Raw genomic sequence first — 24,887 nt, forward strand, 5'->3', positions numbered from 1 at the left:
CATTCCACTACAGAAGGCATGTTGGGTGGGTGAAATTAGAAAGCTAACGTTAGCTAACGAACAGCAGCCGAGTACGGTTCGGATTGGTGGAAAAAAATTCTAAGGTTTGGCAGAAACCGAACCTTGTCAAAAAGCCCAATATTCGGCTGAATCCGAACCTGAATCCTGGATTCTGTGCATCCCTACTTCAAACTAAAGACTATTAGACCTGTTGTTTTGTCACACAGAACTTCAGTGGTGATATCTTCAGTGGGACTGCTTCTCCTGTGTTAAAGTATGGAAACAGCCTCTCAGTGAAAGTGTGTGTGAAGGTGTGTATGTGTGTGTTAGTATCAGGATCAGAGAACGACAGCTTTCCTCTGTTCCAGTCCAGAGTCACTCTGATCCTCTGGAGCTGCTTCTTAAATGGGAGATCAGTGTTTGAAGCTGGTGGAGACAGTGCTGAGTATTTACCTTTCGAGAACCATATTCTCCATAATCCAGACTTTATGAATCCCTTCCTTTGGACAGACTCTGCTAACACACCCAGTAGCCAGTTTGTACTGTCTCCAACCTCAACATCCCAGCTGTGAGTCCCTGAGTTAAAGCCCTCAGAGCCCAGGACAGAGAAGTGATAATCAATCCTCTCTGGATTATCAGGAAGCGTCTGTCTCTCTCCTCCAAGTCTCACACTGGTCAGATCTTCAGACAGGATTAGGTTTGGATGAGCAGTGTTTGGGTCCAGAATCAGAGGAGTGTAGGAGACCATGTCCTTCATCTTGTTCCAGATGTTGAAGCTCAGGTTGCCCAGGTGTTTGGCCTCGTCTATCAGAGCTCCTGAGAGCAGCTGTGGATCATCCAGCAGGGGGCGCTGCTGGACTCTTTCCACTGCAGCCTTGTAGTTGATCAGGAATGAGACGTCTTCAGCTCTCAGCTGCTCCTCTGTGGCTCTGACTGTGTCTGAAAGAGCTGCTATCTCTCTGCTCAGAGCCTCCATCTTCTCCTTCATCCTCTGACTCTTCTGCTCCTCTTCCTCCCTCAGTGCAGCCATCCTGGCCTCCTCTTCCTCTTCTAGAAACTGGTGAAGCTTCTTAAACTGATCCTCAATCTGCGTCTCTGTGCGTCGGGCCTGGACCTTCAGGTGTTTTGATGTTTGATCAAACTTCACTTTAACTTGTTCAAAAACCTTTATCTTCTCCTTTAAGGGCTCCAGAGTTTCCTGAAGTTCCTTCTTGTGTTGTCGTGCAGCTTCATCGATGGGTCTGATTATGTGGTTGGAGTGTTTTTCTGAATGTAGACAGACGACACACACGGCTGCTGATGGTCCAGACAGAAGAGTTTGAGTTTCTCAGAGTGCAGACTGCAGAGAGCCTCTGAAGCTCTCTGATCTCTCTGCTGTAAGAAACTCTCACACAGCTTCTTCAACTCCAGGTTACGAGGTGGTTCTGACTTTGAAGATCTTCTCTTACAAACTGGACACTCCTGTGTCTGTTTCTCTGTCCACCACCTCTTCAGACAGTCTTTACAGAAGCTGTGGCTACATGACAGAACAACAGGATCTCTAAAGACTTCATGACAGACTGAACAGCAGAAATCCTCCTCTGACATGGAAGCCATTCTGTCTCTGAGAGCAGCTGAAAACAGCAGAAACAGCAGATGTTAAAACAGGAAGTCAGTTGTGTTTCCCTTCCTCGCATACGGGAGAAGTTTGCCTTCAGGGCGGTCTGCCAGAAGGGTTTATTTGAACCCAAACTAGGGATGTCGTTAGGCCTATTTTACGGGTGCTGAAGCTACCCTAAAATGTTCCTAAGCCCCCCTAAATAATAATAAAAAGATCAATAATAATTAGATTTTTTACAGTGCACTCTGTATCACTAACTACGGTGAATCACTCTTCCTTCACCATTCATCTGTGTGTGTCGGTGTGTAGTGTGTCTGTTTTAATTCTATTTTACAACTGTCAGCTGGTCGAAATGGCTGTTAGAGGCTCAATGAGCGCCCACGTGCACGGTAACGGTACGTGGACGAGCGAGGTAGAGCGTTAGCTATAATAATATTGATAATAATAATAATAATAATAATAATAATAATAATAATAACAATAACAATAATTAAATTGTAGTGTTCCCTTTTAAGTAGGCATTCATAAAAATTGTTTCACTAACACTGAGTTTACATTATTTGAAAAGGTACGTAGTAATCGGAGACCATTTAGTCAGAAATATTTCTGTTTTTAGTTGTAACCTTGCAGTTATATATTCCATGTGGTATACCTCTTTAACTTTTTCCCTCCACTGCGCTGCTGTTTTCTTGAGGTAAAGGAAAGGGGATATTTTGGTTTGCTTTAGAAAACTATAGTCTAGCTAGAGTGAACGAGTGAAATACAAGAAATAGTTAACCTAAGCTATCCACAGCTCTTTATTCATTGCCAATAATATAGCCTATCTCTATAGTATTCTAAAACAATATCAGTCCCCATAGAAAGTTGTTTTCAGTGAAAACTGAATGTCGTAGGGTCCCTGTTAATGCTATTGTACCGGTGTATCCTTCAATCCATTGAGCAGATGGATATTCAAAGATATTTCAGCAGAGAGAAAGAGAAGCAGGAGATTGGCAGGGCAGTTGATTCTGAGGGAGCCGGCGTGATTGAGGTCAGTAGTGGTCTATAGGTCTAAGGAAATGTGGGGTGTTGAATTTTCTTCTAACAATAATCATTTGTTGGCAGGTCTGGGCACTAAGGTATAGCCTAAACTAAATTATTTCATGATATTTATTATATATGCTAGCTATATTCTGACCAACTTAACTGTCTGCATTCATTGGCTGTGATACATTAAATACAGTAAATATGTAGATGTTGCCTAAATGTAGGCTAGGTTTAAGGAAAAAGGCAAAAAGGTGACAGAGCTTATTTCTGTTGCTGGCCCTCAGTTGTGGAACCAACTGCCACCTGACATTCAGTGTTTTAATTGTCTTACCCTGCTATGTCTGTAATTAAGTGTTTGTCTATTGATGTGGTCTTAGCTTAAATCACTGATCTTGTCAGTGTATTTATTTTATTTTATTGTTAGTATTCTGTGGTTCTATGTACAGCACTTTGGTCAGTGCGAGCTGTTTTTAAATGTGCTATAAAAATAAATTTTACTTTCTTACTTACTAAACATGAGCATATGCCCATAGATACACATGTGAAAATAAAATGAAAGCAATCCTACACATAGTACATACATACAGTAATCGTTACTCCAATCTTTTATTCCTTCCGCTATCAGGTTATTATATTAAGACGCTAACAACTTTTTTTTTTTTTTTTTTTTTTTATATTATTTTTTGGGCATTTTCAGCCTTTATTTTGATAGGACAGCAGAAGACATGAAAGGGGAGAGAGAGAGGGGAATGACATGCAGAAAAGGGCCACAGGTCAGAGTCGAACCCGGGCCCGCTGCGTCGAGGGGTAAACCTCTATATATGGGCGCCCGCTCTACCAACTGAGCTATCTGGGTGCCCAAGACGGTAACAACTTTAAATAGGATCCTTATCAATAGCTTTATCAATATCAATAATTGTTGATGTATAGCATACATTGTATAAATCATTTGGCAAAATAAATTATATTTATTTAAAAAAATGCTCAAACTTGTGTTGTCAAATTTCACTATGACCTTAAAATTCTGGTTCTTGGGTTAAACTGTATGCAAACCAAACTACACAGAGAAATGACACTGATTGAACCAATCACAGCGCAGTTACAGTAATCAGTGTAATTAAATAGCATTCTTTGGACACCTTATCTTATAGAGAGAGGAATTAGATATAGTATGCTATTACTTTATCACACATTTACATGAGCAGACAGATAGCATTTAAGTCATTGCTTACAGAAGAACTCATCAGAAGGAAGTCTGCCCCCCCCCCCCCCATGCAGCTTTGATGTGTCTAAAAGCTAACATTACAGGAACTTTTGTTGAACAGAGTAGAAATGGAAGAAGAGGTTATGTCTGTCACTCTTTACTTGTTAACATCTTGGTTTCTTGACTGGTTGTTGACATAAGTGTAGCTCTAATACAGTAACAAAAGATGTGTAAAGATTTTGTAAACGCAAGTTACAAATACCCTGGGGGCTAAGCACCCCCTGTCTTTAAATCCTAGTGACGACCCTGACCCAAACCACTATCTTTTCCTAAACTTAACTAAGTAGTTTTGTTGTCTAAACCTAAGAGATTTCTTGCGAGATTTCTGGCAGAAAGCCCAGAAGGCAAACGTCTCCCGTGTGCCCCTCCCTGCTGCAGAAAGTTGCCTCAGTTACTTTCACTTTGAGTCTCTAAGTGTTTTTTTCAGTCTGCAGCAGATTACAGTTAAAGTATTTCACTTCTTCAGTACTTTAGAGCTCCTTCCTGTAACTGTCCTCCCTCAGTAAAAGTCACAGCTTTGTAATAAAAGGTAAATCTTACCGTCTGTCTGTCGGTGCGTCTCTTCTCACTGACAACTCAACAGGAACTAACTGGTTTCCTGGTTTGTCTCGGATGACCTAATGTAAGATGTGGAGCTTTGTCAGGCAGCTGAGATTTATCTTAAAGGGACAGTTCAGATGTTATGAAGTGTGGTTGAATGAGCTACTTCTCCGTAGTCAGAAGCTAAGCAATGTCCTGCTGTGGACGGGGCAGCAGCTAAACACATTTTAGACACCTAAAGACATCTATACCAGTTTAAGGTACACAAAAATGTAGGTAGTTACTGAGTAACGACTGAGGAACAACTGTTTAGTTAATGGGTAGTTGTGATTCACCACCAGGGATGCACCGAATCCAGGATTGGGCTTCTGATTGGGCTGAATATTGGGCTTTTTGACGGGGTTCGGTTTCTGCCGAACCTTAGAATTTTTTTTCCAGCGAACCGAACCCTACGCTTGTGTAACCAGGTTCTAATCAGCCTTCACCATTACCTGCAAAAACACCTCAAGGTCTGGGATCACTACTTCAATACTTTTAGTAATGTCCTGGTTCAAGGGATGAAGATAAGATAGATATCAAATGTACTGACACTTGATACTAATTTGTCTTTAGCTGTAGATGATTATTACTTATTACTTATTAGTAACTCTTTTCAAGAAAATAGTATTATTCAAAATGTCCAACAACGTATATTACACTCCCTTTTCCCACCCCAAAATACATTCGTCAACAAAATATGTTCTGGCCAGAAACCACATTTTAAGTTTTGCTGCAGCAATAGTCTCTTTAATTTAGTTCGTAGTGCACAACAACAACAACAACAACAACTCAGTACCTGTTTGAGCTCAGTCTAAAAGAAAAGAAATGTATCCGACACGATCCTCCAAATCCACAGGAGGGAAAGACCTTACTGGTGAGATAGTAGAAATGAAATCCAAACTCAGGGCTGAAGTTCAGAGTCCAGTCCGCTGTCCACCACGCTCTCTCCTGTTACGGCTAGCAGAGTGGAAACACACCGCTCCTCCGTCGCACCCGCGCTGTCTCTCTCACAGTCCACCACACAGTCCCAGTACAGCTATGTCAACAGATACAAGTTTTCAGACACCACCATCAAAAGAAAGAAGAAAAAAAAATCACTTTTCAGGATGTTATTTCCTTATTTTTCTTTCAGAGCTAAATGTTGGCCGTTTCTCCCTCTGTAACAGGCTAAGGAAAGAACGACACCAGCGCTGTGCAGCTGCCACCTAGTGGGCATTACCACAAAGTGTTTGCCACTGCTGAAAAGTGTTGAGAATTAAAATGACTCGATTAAAACAAAGTGACATAACCTCAGCTATTTGTGTCTGATTAATAAGTGAAGATAGGAAACTCATACTTTGTGTTTTTACTCATGTATTATATCTGAAGGAATATTTTAGCTTCAGTTCAAATTAGCTTGGATGAATGTACAAAATGTCCTATTATGATGACAAATATTGATCACACAATCATATCATCCCTGCTTAAAACTTTAAACACAACCAGCCAATTTGGGGTGGGTTAAACTTGCACTACGCTTGCACTACGCGCGCTACGCTGGTCGCCGTAATGACGGCGCCGTTGATTACAGGAAGGTGTTTACGTAGGTGGAGCGTTCAATGCAGTAGGCTGTGAGAAAGTGGAAATGGAACTGGTGAGCAGAAAAAGTGTAGTTTGGCAGAACTTTCAGTCAAAAGAAGGCCATTCAAGTCCAGCTACATGTTCAATCTGCAATGCTGATTAGTCTGGTGGTGGCGAGGATCCTAAACTATACACAACATCACCGCTGTTACAACATCTGGTATCAAACATCTGGAAGAATACGAGTTGTAATGAAGGAATCTACAGACAGCAGCCAGAATGCAGCAACTTCAGGTACAGCAAAGGAAGGACAGTCACTGTTTACTTCATTAATGTGTTTACTGTGGTAATGGACTGAGGATGGGGGGAGGATTTGGTATTCAGTTTAGGATTCAAAAGAATCTTAACCAGTGGATTCGGTATTCGGCCGAACCCCAAAAATCTGGATTCGGCCCTATTCACCACTAATGATTAGTTACTGTATGCTATGTCAATGCTTCACAAATGGTAGTCAATGCTTAACTAATCATTTGTTAATGATAAACCACTCCGTATGATGCATGATACAGTAACTAACCATAAGTGCGTTGTGTATTAAAGGGTTAGGAACTAACAAAACTAACAACCTAAGTGATGGAGGCAGCAGTAGAGAAGCAACTCTGAAACTGATTCCATATTCTGTTAGCATCCACACACTTTGCATCTTCACTGTTCAACTTTTTAAAGTATTTCCACACAAAGCTGGTGGCAGACGTTGTTGTGTTTGCCTCATTTAGGTGTTTGAGCCTACAAAAGATGAATGTGATGGTCCCAAAGAAAGTTACTGTTGTGCTGCTGAGTTTTGTATCCACACAGGAGGACATGAAGGGTATTTCTGTAGTGAAATGTATATTTGTACCTTTCAGCCTATTTGTTTATGCCCAGAAACTTAACTAGTTTCTCCTGTTTAGTAATAGCAGTAGTAATAGTTTGGATGTGTATTCCCAGGATTAAACCCTAGTATGCAGTGCACAAGAACTGCATCCACTCATTTATTCATTCACCCTCATTTCTGCACTTTTGGAATGAAAATAAGTTAATAAACGGTTCGTTGTTGAAGCGAAACTGTGGGATTAAGAGATGAGGAATGTGTCCCAGTCTGCTCCATCAGCGTTAGATTCACAGTATAAACAGGAGGAGCTGGATGCAGAACAATATTTAGGCGGTAGATATTTTGTTGATTTTCCTTTTGGATAACTCTGGTGATATTTAAGGGATGTTTCCTCTGAAGCTTCACGTGAATTCATCAGCTGTTTGGGCGGAGTTAGCAACTCCTTAAGCTGCATGGCTTCTGGGAAGGCTGCTCTCTGTATCAAATTAATTCAGAACAGAGGAGTGTAGGAGACCATGTCCTTCATCTTGTTCCAGATGTTGAAGCTCAGGTTGCCCAGGTGTTTGGCCTCGTCTATCAGAGCTCCTGAGAGCAGCTGTGGATCATCCAGCAGGGGGCGCTGCTGGACTCTTTCCACTGCAGCCTTGTAGTTGATCTGAGAAGTGTCTGAAAAGAGAAGCCAACGCTGAAGCTCCTTAAAGCTGCATTCTCTCTAACTTCCAGCAGGGGGCGACTTCACTGGCTTCAGAAAGAAGTCTGTTTCTATAGAAGTCTATGAGAAAATGAGCCTACTTCTCTCTTGATTTATTACTAGGGTTGCGTACTGAGACCCGGTGCTAATACGGCAGCTTTGCCTTAACGACCGCTATCTACTGGACCGAATAGCAACGCGGATTTTGGTGCCTCATTTCGGTGCCACTGATATGCCTGCGCTGCTCTCTGATGTTCCGAAACGGACGTTACAGGCAACAGAAACATCGCCGCATGTCACGCTAGTTAACACTACGCTCGACAGCAGTTAACGTTAGCCTACCGCTAGCTAGCAGCTGGATTAAACATGGTTAAAATGCTGACAGCTAAACAGTGTGAAGTGTGACTGTATTTCACTGCAGAGGATTCCAACAGTGGGACGTTAAGCAGGGTGCAGCTGACGTTGTCGGAAAAACAACCCAACTTCCAGCAGGGGGCGACTCCACTGGCTCCAAAAAGAAGTGTGTTTCTATAGAAGTCTTTGAGAAAATGAGCCGACTTCTCTCTTGATTTATTACCTCAGTAAACATTGTCATAATGAGGTTATGGTCTCTATCGCTAGCTTCAAGTCTTCTTTAATACAGCAGGATGTTCATTTAGTAAATGATGCTCCCATTTATTTTAAAACAGACAGAGATAAAGCAGGGGATGTTTTAGGACCTGTCAGTCAGGACAGAGACTTAGCAATGCTAACCATGCTAACACTGGTCCTTGTTGTCCGTGTTTTCATCTTAAACTTTCACTTCAGCCGGTTTAATTTCAGAAACAATGTCTGAAGAATGGAGTGAGACCAAACAGCTGTTAAAGGAACAGATTGAACCCAACGTCGGGGAAAGCGACAAAAGATTTTTTTTTTTTTGCATATCTTAAAAGAGCCAAGAAATAAAGATGTTGTGGTCCGCCTAGGGGAGAATTGATGCTTTATTGCGTTTTTTGCTACTTTTTTGCCATTTGTTTTTGACATTTGTTGACGTTTTAGTGACTTTTTTGGACGTTTATGTTTCTTTTTTCAACGTTTATGATGCTGTTTTCTAAATTTTTGTCATTTTTGTCAACATGTGTATCTCTCAGCTCCAGGTTCGGAGGTGAAGCATGTCCAGCTGGCAGCCGAGCGGATCCAGACCCTCCTCTCCCTCCCAAGGAAAACCGTCGCCATCACGGTCCACAGCCACTTCCTGTGCGATGAAAACAGCGTCCCCATCGACCAGGACATCACGCTGCTGGACCTCCAGTTCCCCCGCTGACGCCCAGAACAGATCCTCAGTGTGTTGGACCATTGACCGTTCCCTAAACCCTTTCCCAAACACCAGTTGTCCAATCAGAGTTTAGCTTTGCATTTCTTTTTTTTATTGAGTTTATCAGGGCAACGCATTCTCATGAACGGGTTCGTATGATATCGTACGAAAAGTTATGCACACTAAAACGTATATATCATATGAAATCTAAGAGACCGCTGGACGGTCACTTGACATTGACTACAGAGATCCATGACGCTGAGCGGCAGTTGCTAGCTGTTTAAGCCGCTACAGAGCTTCCTGCTGCCGGCTACAGAGCTTCCTGCCACCGGCTACGGGGCCTCCTGCCGGGTGCTACGGGGCTTCCTGCCGGGTGCTACGGGGCCTCCTGCCAGGTGCTACGGGGCTTCCTGCCGGGTGCTACGGGGCTTCCTGCCGGGTGCTACGGGGCCTCCTGCCGGGTGCTACGGGGCTTCCTGCCGGGTGCTACGGGGCTTCCTGCCGGGTGCTACGGGGCCTCCTGCCAGGTGCTACGGGGCTTCCTGCCGGGTGCTACGGGGCCTCCTGCCAGGTGCTACGGGGCTTCCTGCCGGGTGCTACGGGGCCTCCTGCCAGGTGCTACGGGGCTTCCTGCCGGGTGCTACGGGGCTTCCTGCCGGGTGCTACGGGGCCTCCTGCCGGGTGCTACGGGGCCTCCTGCCGGGTGCTACGGGGCTTCCTGCCGGGTGCTACGGGGCCTCCTGCCAGGTGCTACGGGGCCTCCTGCCGGGTGCTACGGGGCCTCCTGCCGGGTGCTACGGGGCTTCCTGCCGGGTGCTACGGGGCTTCCTGCCGGGTGCTACGGGGCTTTTCTCATGGAAAAAGATCTGTGACTTCTGCTTTTTTGAAACTCCTCAAATCTCTGAAAACAAATCTTACCTTATGATGTGTTGTATGAATTGTTTCGGTGCTTGAAATGAGTTTACTAAAGTCTTTAGGTTATATCATTATGATTAAAGTAGTAAATAAATGTCTGAAAGGAAATGTTGTCATATCTCTTTTTGAGGAGGAGTTTTGTCAAACATCACCGGAGCGTCTTTCGTCGACAGTTTCTGTGACCAAAGTCTTTCAGGATATAAATATCACATATTATTAATACAAATCTCCCAGCTTCAAATGCATTTGGGCATAACGTCTTTATTATATATTATTATTTATCACCACAGTTAAAACATACATCCCAAAACACTTGTTGATCTAATTAAAACACTTGATTTACCCTCTTTTCCTTTACATTTCCTAAAAACACATCCGTAACAAAAGTTGAACACATTTCTTTCTTAAAACTTCAACAAAGTTGTTGTCTCCCGATTTAACAAAGTAAAGTTCACATTTGTGCTTTAATGAGACATAACAGGACAACTGTTTTATTTCTGTCACTTCATCAATACAGTATTTATTCATATTAAATCACCCAGCTTTAAATGCATTTGGGCATAAAATCTTTCAACGCATTCTCATGAACGGGTCCGTATGATATCCTACGAAATTAAACTGGAGCAGGTGTTCAAGAGACAGCAGCCGCACATTAAACAAAGTCTCAGACCTACAACATGTAACAGTTACAGACAATACAGTATCAAATCACAGCAATAATGATACAAATATTTTAATTAATCAAATGTTTGTAGTTAAGTTGTGATTAAACGCAAATTAATTATGCTTGATTAATTGATTGATTAGACTTTATTGTCCACCTTAGTGGAAATTTGTCTTTGACTTCTCCGACAGATATACATCAATGACACCAATTTAAAATTACATTAAAATACACACAGTTAACAGTACAACACTAATACCATCAACATGCAACAACAGAAATGGAAAACAATGCAGACGATTAGGTTAAGGTAGGTTTCGATCTACAACTAACACATTTAAAATTTTAAGTTGAGTTCATGTATGGCATTGGGAATAAAAGATCTCTTATAAATGTTCCGACTCGCCCTTGGGACCCTGAATCTACGGCAAGATGGAAGCAACTCAAACTCTAAGTTTAGTGGGTGTAGAGTGTCTGCTGATATCGGTCTGGCCGTCCTGAGTACCGCATTATCAAATACATCCCCACGCTGCCTTTGTGACTTGCCAATCACCTTCCCTGCAGTATTAACAATTTTAGAAAGCTTGTTTTTATCTTTCACATTCAGGTTACCATACCAGGCAGTTATATTAAACTGTAAAATACTTTCTACTAGGCCCCTATATGCCAACTCAAGAATGTATTGACTGACCCCGAAACTCCTCAATTTTCTAATTAAAAACAACCGTTGGCTAACAAATTAATTATGCTTTTTCTCTATTCTAAATGTTGGAAGAAAATGACAAAAAACAAACTGAACTCTGGAGGACTGACCAGTTTATTGAGTCACAGAGCCCAAGAAGACGTCTTTAACTATCTTGTTTTGTTCGACCAACAGTCTAAAACCCCCAAAATATTCAGTTTCTATTAATATAAAAAAGAAAACAGCAGGAAACCATCACAATAATTGCATCTTTACTTTAAAAACGACCAAAACTATCAATCGATTATCAGAATAGTTTTGTGACGATAAAATAATCGTATAATTGTTTCAGCTGTTTGTGAAATAATAGTTTAGCCAACAATAATTAAAGACATGTTAACCTCACTCAAAACTAAGTTATTATTTCTCTCTCTTTAAAAACCCTTTATGTTTTAGCTTCTTAAAACCTTTAATTGTCTTTTATTCAGCTGACTCCTGTACTGCTGTAATCAGTTTTACTTCACTGTTAAGAAGTGAACAGTTGTTTACTATTATTATCACCACCTTCAAACTAAAGACTATCAGACCTGTTGTTTTGTCACACAGACCTTCAGTGGTGATATCTTCAGTGGGAATGTATCCCCAGTGCTAATGAAATCCCCAAGCCTAAAGTATGGAAACAGCCTCTCAGTGAAAGTGTGTGTGAAGGTGTGTATGTGTGTGTTAGTATCAGGATCAGAGAACGACAGCTTTCCTCTGTTCCAGTCCAGAGTCACTCTGATCCTCTGGAGCTTCTTCCTAAATGTAAGATCAGTGTTTGGAGCTGGTGAAGACCACGCTGAGTATTCACCTTTATAGAACCGTATTCTCCATAATCCAGATCGTATGACTCCCTTCCTCTGGACAAATTCTGCTAACACACCCAGTGCCCAGTATGTATTGTCTCCAACCTCGACATCCCAGCTGTGAGTCCCTGAGTTAAAGCCCTCAGAGCCCAGGACAAAGAGGTGACCATCAAAAACCTCTCTGGATTATCAGGAAGCTGCTGATACTCTCCCCATCTCACACTGGTCAGATCTTCAGACAGGATTAGGTTTGGACCAGCAGTGTTTGGGTCCAGAATCAGAGGAGTGTAGGAGACCATCTCCTTCATCTTGTTCCAGATGTTGAAGCTCAGGTTGCCCAGGTGTTTGGCCTCGTCTATCAGAGCTCCTGAGAGCAGCTGTGGATCATCCAGCAGGGGGCGCTGCTGGACTCTTTCTACTGCAGCCTTGTAGTTGATCAGGAATGAGACGTCTTCAGCTCTCAGCTGCTCCTCTGTGGCTCTGACTGTGTCTGAAAGAGCTGCTATCTCTCTGCTCAGAGCCTCCATCTTCTCCTTCATCCTCTGACTCTTCTGCTCCTCTTCCTCCCTCAGTGCATCCATCATGGCCTCCTCTTCCTCTTCTAGAAACTGGTGAAGCTTCTTAAACTGATCCTTAATCTGCGTCTCTGTGCGTCGGGCCTGGAACTTCATGTGGTCTGCTGTTTGATCAAACTTCACTTTAACTTGTTCAAAAACCTTTATCTTCTTCTTTAAGGGCTCCAGAGTCTTCTGGAGTTCCTTCTTGTGTTGTCGTGCAGCTTCATCGATGGGTCTGATTATGTGGTTGGTGTGATTTTCTGAATGTAGACAGACGACACACAGTGGCTGCTGATGGTCCAGACAGAAGAGTTTGAGTTTCTCAGAGTGCAGACTGCAGAGAGCCTCTGAAGCTCTCTGATCTCTCTGCTGTAAGAAACTCTCACACAGCTTCTTTAACTCCAGGTTACGAGGTGGTTCTGGCTTTGAAGATTTTCTCCTACAAACTGGACACTCCTGTGTCTGTTTCTCTGTCCACCAGCTCTTCAGACAGTCTTTACAGAAGCTGTGGCTACATGACAGAACAACAGGATCTCTAAAGACTTCATGACAGACCGAACAGCAGAAATCCTCCTCTGACATAGAAGCCATTTTGTCTCTTAGAGCAGCTGAAAAAAGCAGAAACAGCCGACGTTAAAACAGGAAGTCAGTTGTGTTTCCCTCCCTCGTATATGGGAGAAGTCTAAACTTAACTAAGTAGCTTTGTTGTCTAAACCTAAGAGATTTCTGACAGAAAGCCCAGAAGGTAAACGTCTCCCGTGTGCCCCTCCCTGCTGCAGAAAGTTGCCTCAGTTACTTTCACTTTGAGTCTTTTAGGTGTTTTTTTAGTCTGCAGCAGATTACAGTTAAAGTATTTCACTTCTTCAGTACTTTAGAGCTCCTTCCTGTAACTGTCCTCCCTCAGTTAAAGTCACAGCTTTGTAATAAAAGGTAAATCTTACCGTCTGTCTGTCGGTGCGTCTCTTCTCACTGACAACTCAACAGGAACTAACTGGTTTCCTGTTTTGTCTCAGATGACGTAATGTAAGATGTGGAGCTTTGTCAGGCAGCTGAGTTTTATCTTAAAGGGACAGTTCAGATGTTGTAAAGTGTGGTTGAATGAGCTACTTCTCTGTAGTCAGAAGCTAAACAATGTCCTGCTGTGGACGGGGCAGCAGCTAAACACATTTTAGACACCTAAAGACATCTATAACAGTTTAAGGTACAGAAAAATGTAGGTAGTTACTGAGTAACGAATGAGGAATGAATGAGGACATTATTAGGCAGCACAGTTGCTCGGTGGTTAGCACTTCTGCCTCACAGTAAGAAGGTTCTGGTTTCGAATCCAGGTCGTTCCGGGCCTTTCTGTGTGGAGTTTGCATGTTTTCCCCATGTTTGCGTGGGTTTCCTCCGGGTGCTCCGGTTTCTTCCCACCATAAAGACATGCATGCTAGGTAATTAGGACTACAGTTGAAAATTAGCCGACTGGCTAACACTGGCGCATTTACAGAAATGTTGATTAATGTGCATTGTCCTAATCAAATGAAACTTACAAAAAAAAAAAAAAAAGGAACTGTTAATGAGTAGTTACTGATTAACTGTGATTCACCACTAATGATTAGTAACTGTATGCTATGCCAATGCTTCACAAATGGTAGTCAAAGCTTAACTAATCATTTGTTAATGATGAACCACTCAGCATGATGCATAATACAGTAACTACTCATAAGTGTGTGGTGTTTTAAAGGGGTAGGAACTAAGAAAACTAACATTTGCTAACACTGGTGGCTGTTTTCTCCGTGTTTTCATCTTAAACTTTCACCTAAGCTGGTTTCATTTCAGAAACAATGTCCGAAGAATGGAGTGAGACCAAACAAAGTTTAAATGAACAGATTGAACCCAACATCGGGGAAAGCGACAAAAGAAAGTAGAAAAACATGTTCTTCCATACTTCTTCCACTACTGGAAAGTCTTTGGTATCTTAAATGATCCAAGAAATAAAGATGTATGTGCTAACTGTTTCTGTCTTTTACCCACTGTTTTTGCACACCCTTACCCCATTATCTCTGTCATGCCCCATTGCATAGTTGCACAGATGCACATCCACACCTGCATCACTATCATATTTGTTTACGCTAATTTGCACTATTCACCTGCCCTTGTATGCTTAACCGTTATTTCTTCCCACCTTTGTTGCCACACCATTTTTGCCAATCTACTGATCTACTTCGCTATCTAGTCCACAATCTGCACTAACTGTATATAGACTGTATTGACTCTTTACTACATTTCAGCATTTATATAGTCTGTCTATTCTTGTATGCTGTGTTATTACTGATCTACATCACTTCCTAGACCACACGTTGCACGAACTGTACTCTGACTCTTTACAACATCCCAGCATTTATACAGACTGTCTATTCTTGCATATTGTATTATTACTGATCTACATCACTTCCTAGACCACCATTAGCACTAACTGTATTGTCTCTTCTATACATTCAGAATGTATATTACTGCTTACTGTGTTATTACTGATCTACATCACTTAATAGACTTGCAACTTGCACTAACTGTATTTTGACTTTTCACTACACTTTAGCATTTATCTAGACTGTCTTTTCATATACATTGTTATTTAAATTTCCTAAAAACACATCCGTAACAAAAGTTGAACACATTTCTTTCTTAAAACTTCAACAAAGTTGTTGTCTCCCGATTTAACAAAGTAAAGTTCACATTTGTGCTTTAATGAGACATAACAGGACAACTTTTTTATTTCTGTCACTTCATCAATACAGTATTTATCCATATTAAATCACCCAGCTTTAAATGCATTTGGGCATAAAATCTTTCAACGCATTCTCATGAACAGGTCCGTATGATATCCCACGAAATTAAACAGCAGGAGTTCAAGAGACAGCAGCCGCACATTAAACAAAGTCTCAGACGTACAACATATAACAGTTACAGACAATACGGTATCAAATCACAGCAGGATTAGACAAACAGCAATAATGATAATTAGGGCTGTCAATCGATACAAATATTTTAATTAATCAAATGTTTGTCTGTAGTTAAGTTGTGATTAAACACAAATTAATTATGCTTTTTTTCTGTTCTAAATGTTGGAAGAAAATGACAACAGACAAAGTGAACTCTGGAGGACTGACCAGTTTATTGAGTCACAGAGCCCAAGATGACGTCTTTACCTGGCTTGTTTTGTTCGACCAACAGTCTAAAACCCCCAAAATATTCAGTTTCTAATCATATAAAAAAGAAAACAGCAGGAAACCATCACAATCATCACTGCATTATTACTTTAAAAATGACCAAAACTATCAATCGATTACCGGAATAGTTGTGTGACGATAAAATAATCGTATAATTGTTTCAGCTGTTTATGAAATAATAGTTTAGCCAACAATTATTAAAGACATGTCAATCATCACAGCATTATTAATTTAAAAATGACCAAAACTAAATCCAGTAGCAGCTCAATATCATTATTTGCAGATGATATTGTGTTGTACATCTCTGATCTTGAGGACTCTATTCCAAAAATTCTTAAGATCTTCAACGAATTTGGCTCAATCTCCGGCTACAAAATTAACTGGAATAAATCTAATCTTTTATTGAACAACAGGCATGTGCCATCAGCCATTAGTGCTACAATACAAACGCAAAGCAAAATTACATATTTGAGCATCATCATACACGCGTCGCTACAGCGAGTTTTCCAGGACAACTATGAAACTATATTAAGTAGTATTCAAAGGGATCTGGCCAATTGGTCTGTGCTGCCGGCATCTCTACGGTCCAGGATTGCTTTTGTTAAAAAGAACATAGAATTTCTTAAGTACAATGATCCCCTTACCCCCACCAATAAATTTCTGGAAGAAACTTGATACCTTAATTCGGCAGTATATTTGGAATAATAAACAACCTGGGCTAAAATACTCTACCCTGCAACGTACCACAAACATGGGAGGCTTGGCCCTCCCTAACCTTAAAGTCTATCACAGGGCCTTTCAGCTACGGGCCCTCAGAGTGTGGATGGACCCCTCATCTACAGTTCCATGGAGAGAAATAGACTGGAAGTCTAAGACTGCAAGACCTTGCCTTTGCAGGTATGTGTCCAAAAAAGTATACGCTGGCACCATGGCCCTATTATCACCAACACATTGACCAACTATAAACAGGTGGAGGAGAAACTACGCTACACCAATAAGTGGCATTTGAATACCCCAATATGGCACAATGGCACACTTACTGTCTGGTAACAAACCCTTTGCTTGTAAGCAGTGGAGGGACAGATGTATTTATATTTTAGACCAGCTATTCAATGAGTAAGGTATGTTGAGTTGTGAAGACCTGAGCGCTAGTTTTGAGGCAACCAGGACATCCTTCTACTTTTATCTGCGCTTAAGATCGGCCCTAAAATGTTATGGAGTGCCATGGGGGAACAGTCTTGAGGTGCACCCAATCATTAAATGGTTTGTTGATTTTCCTGTGAGAGGATTAGTGTCCAAGATTTATGCTAAACTGATGCAAATATCCATAGGAGAACTCCCAATAGTAAAGAAATGGGAATGAGAGCTGAGCCCTGAGGGGAATGGAATTAATTGGGAGACAGTTTGGGACAACATTTTCCACTGTTCCAAGAACCCAAACCACCAGTATATCCACTTCAACATATGCCATAGGACATATTGGACTCCTCAGACAAGATATGTCTCTAAAGTCATTCCCACTCCCTATTGTACATTCTGTCAACCTGAACAAACTGGAACTTCCCTACATATGGTCTGGGAGTGTGAACAGGTGCATGAGATCTGGCTTAAAACAACATCAATAATATCTGATGTGATAGGATATCTAATCCCTACTGAACCGATTGTTTTGCTTCTTAATGACGACTCTAAATTACACCTGTTTGGGAGACAGGAAGATTTGGCTAGCCGGCTCAACTGCAACCAAGAAAATGATAGCTCAATGCTGCCAAAACTATCAATCGATTATCAGAATAGTTGTGTGACGATAAAATAATCGTATAATTGTTTCAGCTGTTTATGAAATAATAGTTTAGCCAACAATAATTAAAGACATATTAACCTCACACAAAAGTAAGCTATTATTTCTCTCTTCTTCTTAAAACCTTTAGTTGTGTTTTATTCAGCTGACACACGTACTGCTGGAATCAGCTTTACTTCACTGTTAAGAATTGAACAGTTGTTTACTATTATTATTACCCCCTTCAAACTAAAGACTATTAGACATGTTTTGTCACACAAAACTTCAGTGGTGATATCTTCAGTGGGACTTTACCCCCAGGCCTAAAGTATGGAAACATCTTCTCAGTGAAAGTGTGTGTGAAGGTGTGTATGTGTGTGTTAGTATCAGGATCAGAGAACGACAGCATTCCTCTGTTCCAGTCCAGAGTCACTCTGATCCTCTGGTGCTGCTTCTTAAATGGGAGATCAGTGTCTGGAGCTGGTGGAGACCACGTTGAGTATTCACATCCAGAGAACCATATTGCCCATAATCCAGAAGGTATGCCTCCCTTCCTCTGGGCAGATTCTGCTAACACACCCATTGTCCAGTCTGTACTGTCTCCAACCTCGACATCCCAGCTGTGAGTACCCGAGTTAAAGGCCTCAGAGCCAAGGACAGAGACGTGATAATTAAACCTCTCTGGATTATCAGGAAGCTGCTGTTCCTCTCCTCCTCGTCTCACACTGGTCAGATCTTCAGACAGGATGATGTCTGGATGAGCAGCGTTTGGATCCAGAATCAGAGGAGTGTAGGAGACCATTTCCTTCATCTTGTTCCAGATGTTGAAGCTCAGGTTGCCCAGGTGTTTGGCCTCGTCTATCAGAGCTCCTGAGAGCAGCTGTGGATCATCCAGCAGGGGGCGCTGCTGGACTCTTTCCACTGCAGCCTTGTAGTTGATCAGGAATGAGACGTCTTCAGCTCTCAGCTGCTCCTCTGTGGCTCTGACTGTGTCTGAAAGAGCTGCTATCTCTCTGCTCAGAGCCTCCATCTTCTCCTTCATCCTCTGACTCTTCTGCTCCTCTTCCTCCCTCAGTGCATCCATCCTGGCCTCCTCTTCCTCTTCTAGAAACTGGTGAAGCTTCTTAAACTGATGCTTAATCTGAATCTCTGTACGTCGGGCCTGGACCTTCAGGTGTTTTGCTGTTTGATCACACTCCTCTTTAACTAGTTCAAAAACCTTTAACTTCTCCTTTAAGGGCTCCAGCGTTTCCTGGAGTTTCATCATGTGTTGTCGTGCAGCTTCATCGATGGGTCTGATTATGTGGTTGGAGTGTTTTTCTGAATGCAGACAGACGAGACACACTAGCTGCTGATGGTCCAGACAGAAAAAATCAAGTTTCTCAGAGTGCAGACTGCAGAGAGCCTCTGAAGCTCTCTGATCTCTCTGCTGTAAGAAACTCTCACACAGCTTCTTTAACTCCAGGTTGCAGGTTGGTTCTGGCCTTGAAGATCTTCTCTTACAAACTGGACACTCCTGTGTTGGTTTCTCTGTCCACCAGCTCTTCAGACAGTCTTTACAGAAGCTGTGGCTACATGACAGAACAACAGGATCTCTAAAGACTTCATGACAGACCGAACAGCAGAAATCCTCCTCTGACATAGAAGCCATTTTGTCTCTGAGACCAGCTGAAAACAGCAGAAACGGCAGACGTTAAAACAGGAAAATATGCTCCTCCCTGCTGTAGAAAGTTGCCTCACTTACTTTCACTTTGAGTCTCTATGTGTTTTTTGAGTCTGCAGCAGATTACAGCTAAAGTATTTCACTTCTTCAGTACTTTAGAGCTCCTTCCTGTAACTGTCCTCCCTCAGTTAAAGTCACAGCTTTGTAATAAAAGGTAAATCTTACCGTCTGTCTGTCGGTGCGTCTCTTCTCACTGACAACTCAACAGGAACAAACTGGTTTACCTGGTTTGTCTCAGATGACGTAATGTAAGATGTGGAGCTTTGTCAAGCAGCTGATGAGTTTTATCTTAAAGGGACAGTTCAGATGTTGTAAAGTGTGGTTGATTGAGCTATTTCTCTTTAGTCAGAAGCTAAGCAATGTCCTGCTGTGGACGGGGCAGCAGCTAAACACATTTCAGACACGTAAAGACATCTATACCAGTTTAAGGTACACAGAAATGTAGGTAGTTACTGAGTAATGAATGAGGAACAACTGTTAAGTTCATGAGTAGTTACTGATTAACTATGATTCACCACTAATGATTAGTTACTGTATGCTATGCCACTGCTTAAGAAATGGTAGTCAATGCTTAACTAATCATTTGTTAATGACAAACCACTCAGTATGATGCATAATACAGTAACTTATTATAAGTGTGTGGTGTTTTAAAGGGTTAGGAACTAACAAAACTAACAAACTAAGTGATGGAGGCAGCAGTAGAGTAGAAACTCTGAAACTGATTCCATATTCTGTAAGGGTCCACAAACTTTGCATCATCAATATTCAACTTTTTAGTAAGTAGTAAGTATTTCCACACAAAGCTGGTGGCAAACAAGCTGGTGGCAGACATTGTGTTGTGTTTGCCTCATTTAGATGGTTGAGTCTGCAAAAGATGAATGTGATGGTCCCAAAGAAAGTTACTGTTGTGCTGCTGAGTCAAGGGAGGACATGAAGGACTTGGGTATTTCTGTAGTGAAATGTATATTTGTACCTTTCAGCTTATTTGTTTACACCTAGAAATGTAACTAGTTTCTCCTGTTTAGTAGTAGTAGCAGCAGCAGCAGTATAATAGTTTACCGTCAGACCTGCAGAGTGAGACCTGCAGACCTGTAGACATACCGTCAGACGTACAGAGTGAGGCCGACAGACCTGCAGACCTGTAGACCTGTAGGCCTGTAGACGTACCGTCAGACCTGCAGAGTGAGACCTGTAGACCTGTAGACGTACTGTCAGACCTGCAGAGTGAGACCTGTAGACATACCGTCAGACCTGCAGAGTGAGACCTGCAGACCTGTAGACGTACTGTCAGACATACAGAGTGAGACCGACAGACCTGCAGACCTGTAGACCTATAGGCCTGTACACGTACCGTCAGACCTGCAGAGTGAGACCTGTAGACATACCTGCAGAGTGAGACCTGCAGACCCCGGCGGTTTGACGGCTGTCAGGATTTGTCAGGGAGGCAGAAAGCAGAGCTAGAGTCCTAAAACTGGAGAAGGTGTTCAAGAGACAGCAGCCGCACATTACACAAAGTCTCAGACGTACAACATGTAACAGTTACAGACAATACAGTATCAATCACAGCATGATTATACAAAAAGTAATAGTGATAATTAGGGCTGTCAATCGATACATTTTTTAATTAATGAAATGTCTGTCTTTAGTTAACTTAAATGCAAATTAATTATGTTTTTTTCTGTTCTAAATGTTGGAAGAAAATGACAAAAGACAAAGTGAACTCTGGAGGACTGACCAGTTTATTGAGACGCAGGATGTGACTAGTTTAGCTTTGAGACTTTTACAGGATACATTGGAAGGTTTCTGAGCACATTACACCACTGACACATTATTCATTCATGTCTTTGTTTCTACTCGGTTGGACACTTTTAAACAGAAAAAGAACAAAATCCTAAAATGCAGACACATTAGCTTAGCAAGAGAGAAAATCAATTAACTGTTTAATATAGAAAATGTCAAGAAAAGTGTCCATCACATGTCACAGAGCCCAAGATGACGTCTTTAACTGTCTTGTTTTGTTCGACCAACAGTCTAAAACCCCAAAAATATTCAGTTTATAATAATATAAAACAAAAAAAGCAGGAAATCATCACAATCATCACAGCATTATTAATTGTGTGTGTGTGTGTATGTGTGTGTGTGTACGTGTCTGTGTGTGTGTCTGTGTGTGTGTGTGTGTGTGTGTGTGTATATGTTAGAGCCCAAGAAGACGTCTTTAACTGTCTTGTTTTGTTCGACCAACAGTCCAAAAGACCCAAAATATTCAGTTTATAATATAAAACAGAGAAAAGCAGGAAATCATCACAGCATTATTAATTGTGTTTGTGTGCGTGTGTGCGTGTGTGTGTGTGTGTGCGTGGGTTTGTGTTTGTGTGTGTATATCTGTGTGTGTGTTTCTGTTTGTGTGTATATATCTGTGTGTGTGTGTGTCTGTGTGTGTGTGTATTTATGTTTGTGTGTATGACTGTGTGTGTGTGTGTGTGTGTGTCTGTGTGTCTGTGTGTGTGTTTGTGTTAGTGTTTTTGTGTATATTACTGTGTGTGTTTCTGTGTGTGTGTGTGTGTTAGAGCCCAAGATGATGTCTTTAACTGTCTAGTTTTGTTCGACCAACAGTCTAAAACCCCCAAAATATTCAGTTTATAATAATATACAACAGAGAAAAGCAGGAAATAATCACAATCATCACAGCATTATTACTTTAAAAAACGACCAAAACTATCAATCGATTATCAGAATAGTTGTGTGATGATAAATTAATCGTTTCAACTGTTTATGAAATAATAGTTTAGCCAACAATAATTAAAGACATGTTAACCTCACACAAAACTAAGTTATTATTTCTCTTTAAGAACCTTTTTTATGTTTTAGCTTCTTAAAACCTTTAATTGTCTTTTATTCAGCTGACTCCTGTACTGCTGTAATCAGTTTTACTTCACTGTTAAGAAGTGAACAGTTGTTTACTATTATTATCACCACCTTCAAACTAAAGATTATCAGACATGTTGTTTTGTCACACAGACCTTCAGTGGTGATATATTCAGTGGGACTTTATCCCCAGTGCTAACATATGGAAACAGCCTCTCAGTGAAAGTGTGTGTGAAGGTGTGTATGTGTGTGTTAGTATCAGGATCAGAGAACGACAGCTTTCCTCTGTTCCAGTCCAGAGTCACTCTGATCCTCTGGAGCTGCTTCTTAAGTGGGAGATCAATGCGTGAAGTTGTTAGAGACCACGCTGAGTATTTACATTTATAGAACCTTATTCTCCATAATCCAGACCGTATGACTCCCTTCCTCTGGACAGACTCTGCTAACACACCTAGTAGCCAGTATGTATTGTCTCCAACCTCGACATCCCAGCTGCGAATCCCCCAGTTAAAGCCCTCAGAGCCCAGGACAGAGACGTGATAATCAAACCTCTCTGGATTATCAGGAAGCTGCTGTTCCTCTCCCCATCTCAGACTGGTCCGATCTTCAGACATGATGAGTTTTGGATGTGCAGTGTTTGGGTCCAGAATCAGAGGAGTGTAGGAGACCATGTCCTTCATCTTGTTCCAGATGTTGAAGCTCAGGTTGCCCAGGTGTTTGGCCTCGTCTATCAGAGCTCCTGAGAGCAGCTGTGGATCATCCAGCAGGGGGCGCTGCTGGACTCTTTCCACTGCAGCCTTGTAGTTGATCAGGAATGAGACGTCTTCAGCTCTCAGCTGCTCCTCTGTGGCTCTGACTGTGTCTGAAAGAGCTGCTATCTCTCTGCTCAGAGCCTCCATCTTCTCCTTCATCCTCTGACTCTTCTGCTCCTCTTCCTCCCTCAGTGCAGCCATCCTGGCCTCCTCTTCCTCTTCTAGAAACTGGTGAAGCTTCTCAAACTGATCCTTAATCTGCGTCTCTGTGCGTTGGGCCTGGGCCTTCATGTGTTCTGCTGTTTGATCACACTCCTCTTTAACTAGTTCAAAAACCTTTATCTTCTCCTTTAAGTTCTCCAGAGTTTCCTGGAGTTCCTTCTTGTGTTGTCGTGCAGCTTCATCGATGGGTCTGATTATGTGGTTGGAGTGTTTTTCTGAATGTAGACAGACTACACACAGTGGCTGCTGATGGTCCAGACAGAAAAGTTTGAGTTTCTCAGAGTGCAGACTGCAGAGAGCCTCTGAAGCTCTCTGATCTCTCTGCTGTAAGAAACTCTCACACAGCTTCTTTAACTCCAGGTTATGAGGTGGTTCTGGCTTTGACGATCCTATGTTACAAACTGGACACTCCTGTGTCTGTTTCTCTGTCCACCAGCTCTTCAGACAGTCTTTACAGAAGCTGTGGCTACTTGATAGAAGAACAGGATCTCTAAAGACTTCATGACAGACCGAACAGCAGAAATCCTCCTCTGACATGGAAGCCATTTTGTCTCTGAGAGCAGCTGAAAACAGCAGAAACAGCAGACGTTAAAACAGGAAGTCAGTTGTGTTTCCCTCCCTCGCATATGGGAGAGGTTTGCCTTCAGGGATGTCTGCCAGAAGGATTTATTTTAACCCAAACCACTATTTTCTCCTAAACTTAACTAAGTAGTTCTGTTGTCTAAACCTAAGAGATTTCTGGCAGAAAGCCAGAAGGTAAACGTCTCCCCCTCCCCCCTCCCTGCTGCAGAAAGTTGCCTCAGTTACTTTCACTTTGAGTTTCTGAGTTTTTTTTCAGTCTGCAGCAGATTACAGTTAAAGTATTTCACTTCTTCAGTACTTTAGAGCTCCTTCCTGTAACTGTCCTCCCTCAGTTAAAGTCACAGCTTTGTAATAAAAGGTAAATCTTACCGTCTGTCTGTCGGTGCGTCTCTTCTCACTGACAACTCAACAGGAACTAACTTGTTTCCTGGTTTGTCTCAGATAATGGAATGTAAGATGTGGAGCTTTGTCAGGCAGCTGATGAGTTTTATCTTAAAGGGACAGTTCAGATGTTGTAAAGTGTGGTTGAATGAGCTACTTCTCTGTAGTCAGAAGCTAAGCAATGTCCTGCTGTGGACGGGGCAGCAGCTAAACACATTTTAGACACCTAAAGACATCTATACCAGTTTAAGGTACACAAAAATGTAGGTAGTTACTGAGTAACGAATGAGGAATGAATGAGGACATTATTAGGCAGCACGGTTGCTCGGTGGTTAGCACTTCTGCCTCACAGTAAGAAGGTTCTGGTTTCGAATCCAGGTCGTTCCGGGCCTTTCTGTGTGGAGTTTGCATGTTTTCCCCATGTTTGCGTGGGTTTCCTCCGGGTGCTCCGGTTTCTTCCCACCATAAAGACATGCATGCTAGGTAATTAGGACTACAGTTGAAAATTAGCCGACTGGCTAACACTGGCGCATTTACAGAAATGTTGATTAATGTGCATTGTCCTAATCAAATAAAACTTACAAAAAAAAAAAAAAAAGGAACAACTGTTAATGAGTAGTTACTGATTAACTGTGATTCACCACTAATGATTAGTAACTGTATGCTATGCCAATGCTTCACAAATGGTAGTCAAAGCTTAACTAATCATTTGTTAATGATGAACCACTCAGCATGATGCATAATACAGTAACTACTCATAAGTGTGTGGTGTTTTAAAGGGGTAGGAACTAAGAAAACTAACATTTGCTAACACTGGTGGCT

General features: G+C 41.8%; 4 protein-coding genes and 1 pseudogene across 4 annotated transcripts in view; 1 reads left to right on the plus strand and 4 right to left on the minus strand.

Annotated features, from left to right (window-relative positions):
• Positions 1 to 9,908, plus strand: part of shld2 (shieldin complex subunit 2) — a 37,196-nt gene extending 27,288 nt beyond the window's left edge. The window contains 1 exon segment of the mRNA XM_031303662.2: positions 8,722 to 9,908. Within this exon segment, the coding sequence (XP_031159522.2) occupies positions 8,722 to 8,894 (173 nt within the window). The 3' untranslated portion in view covers positions 8,895 to 9,908.
• On the minus strand, positions 1 to 19,568 carry LOC116052853 (annotated as a pseudogene).
• Positions 11,666 to 24,887, minus strand: part of LOC116052820 (nuclear factor 7, ovary-like) — an 18,698-nt gene continuing 5,476 nt past the window's right edge. Inside the window, exon 3 of the mRNA XM_036001910.1 lies at positions 11,666 to 11,769. Coding sequence (XP_035857803.1) covers positions 11,728 to 11,769 — 42 coding nt within the window. The 3' untranslated portion in view covers positions 11,666 to 11,727. The remainder of the gene's footprint in view (positions 11,770 to 24,887) is intronic.
• LOC116052823 (nuclear factor 7, brain-like) lies at positions 17,785 to 19,533 on the minus strand. Its single transcript, XM_031303659.2, has 2 exons — positions 19,429 to 19,533; positions 17,785 to 19,208 (listed from the first exon to the last, which is right to left on the minus strand). The coding sequence occupies exon 2, from the start codon at positions 19,189 to 19,191 to the stop codon at positions 17,800 to 17,802; it is 1,392 nt and encodes a 463-aa protein (XP_031159519.1). The 5' UTR covers positions 19,192 to 19,208; positions 19,429 to 19,533; the 3' UTR covers positions 17,785 to 17,799.
• On the minus strand, positions 22,195 to 24,118 carry LOC116052824 (E3 ubiquitin-protein ligase TRIM39-like). Its single transcript, XM_031303660.2, has 2 exons — positions 24,054 to 24,118; positions 22,195 to 23,665 (listed from the first exon to the last, which is right to left on the minus strand). The coding sequence occupies exon 2, from the start codon at positions 23,646 to 23,648 to the stop codon at positions 22,257 to 22,259; it is 1,392 nt and encodes a 463-aa protein (XP_031159520.1). The 5' UTR covers positions 23,649 to 23,665; positions 24,054 to 24,118; the 3' UTR covers positions 22,195 to 22,256.

Source organism: Sander lucioperca, chromosome 6 (assembly GCF_008315115.2).
Source record: "Sander lucioperca isolate FBNREF2018 chromosome 6, SLUC_FBN_1.2, whole genome shotgun sequence".
NCBI classification, from domain to species: Eukaryota; Metazoa; Chordata; class Actinopteri; order Perciformes; family Percidae; genus Sander; species Sander lucioperca.

Coding starts and splice junctions, on each gene's coding strand:
- LOC116052823 (XM_031303659.2), bottom strand. CDS start 19,191: ATGGCTTCTATGTCAGAGGAGGATTTCTGCTGTTCGGTCTGTCATGAA.
- LOC116052824 (XM_031303660.2), bottom strand. CDS start 23,648: ATGGCTTCCATGTCAGAGGAGGATTTCTGCTGTTCGGTCTGTCATGAA.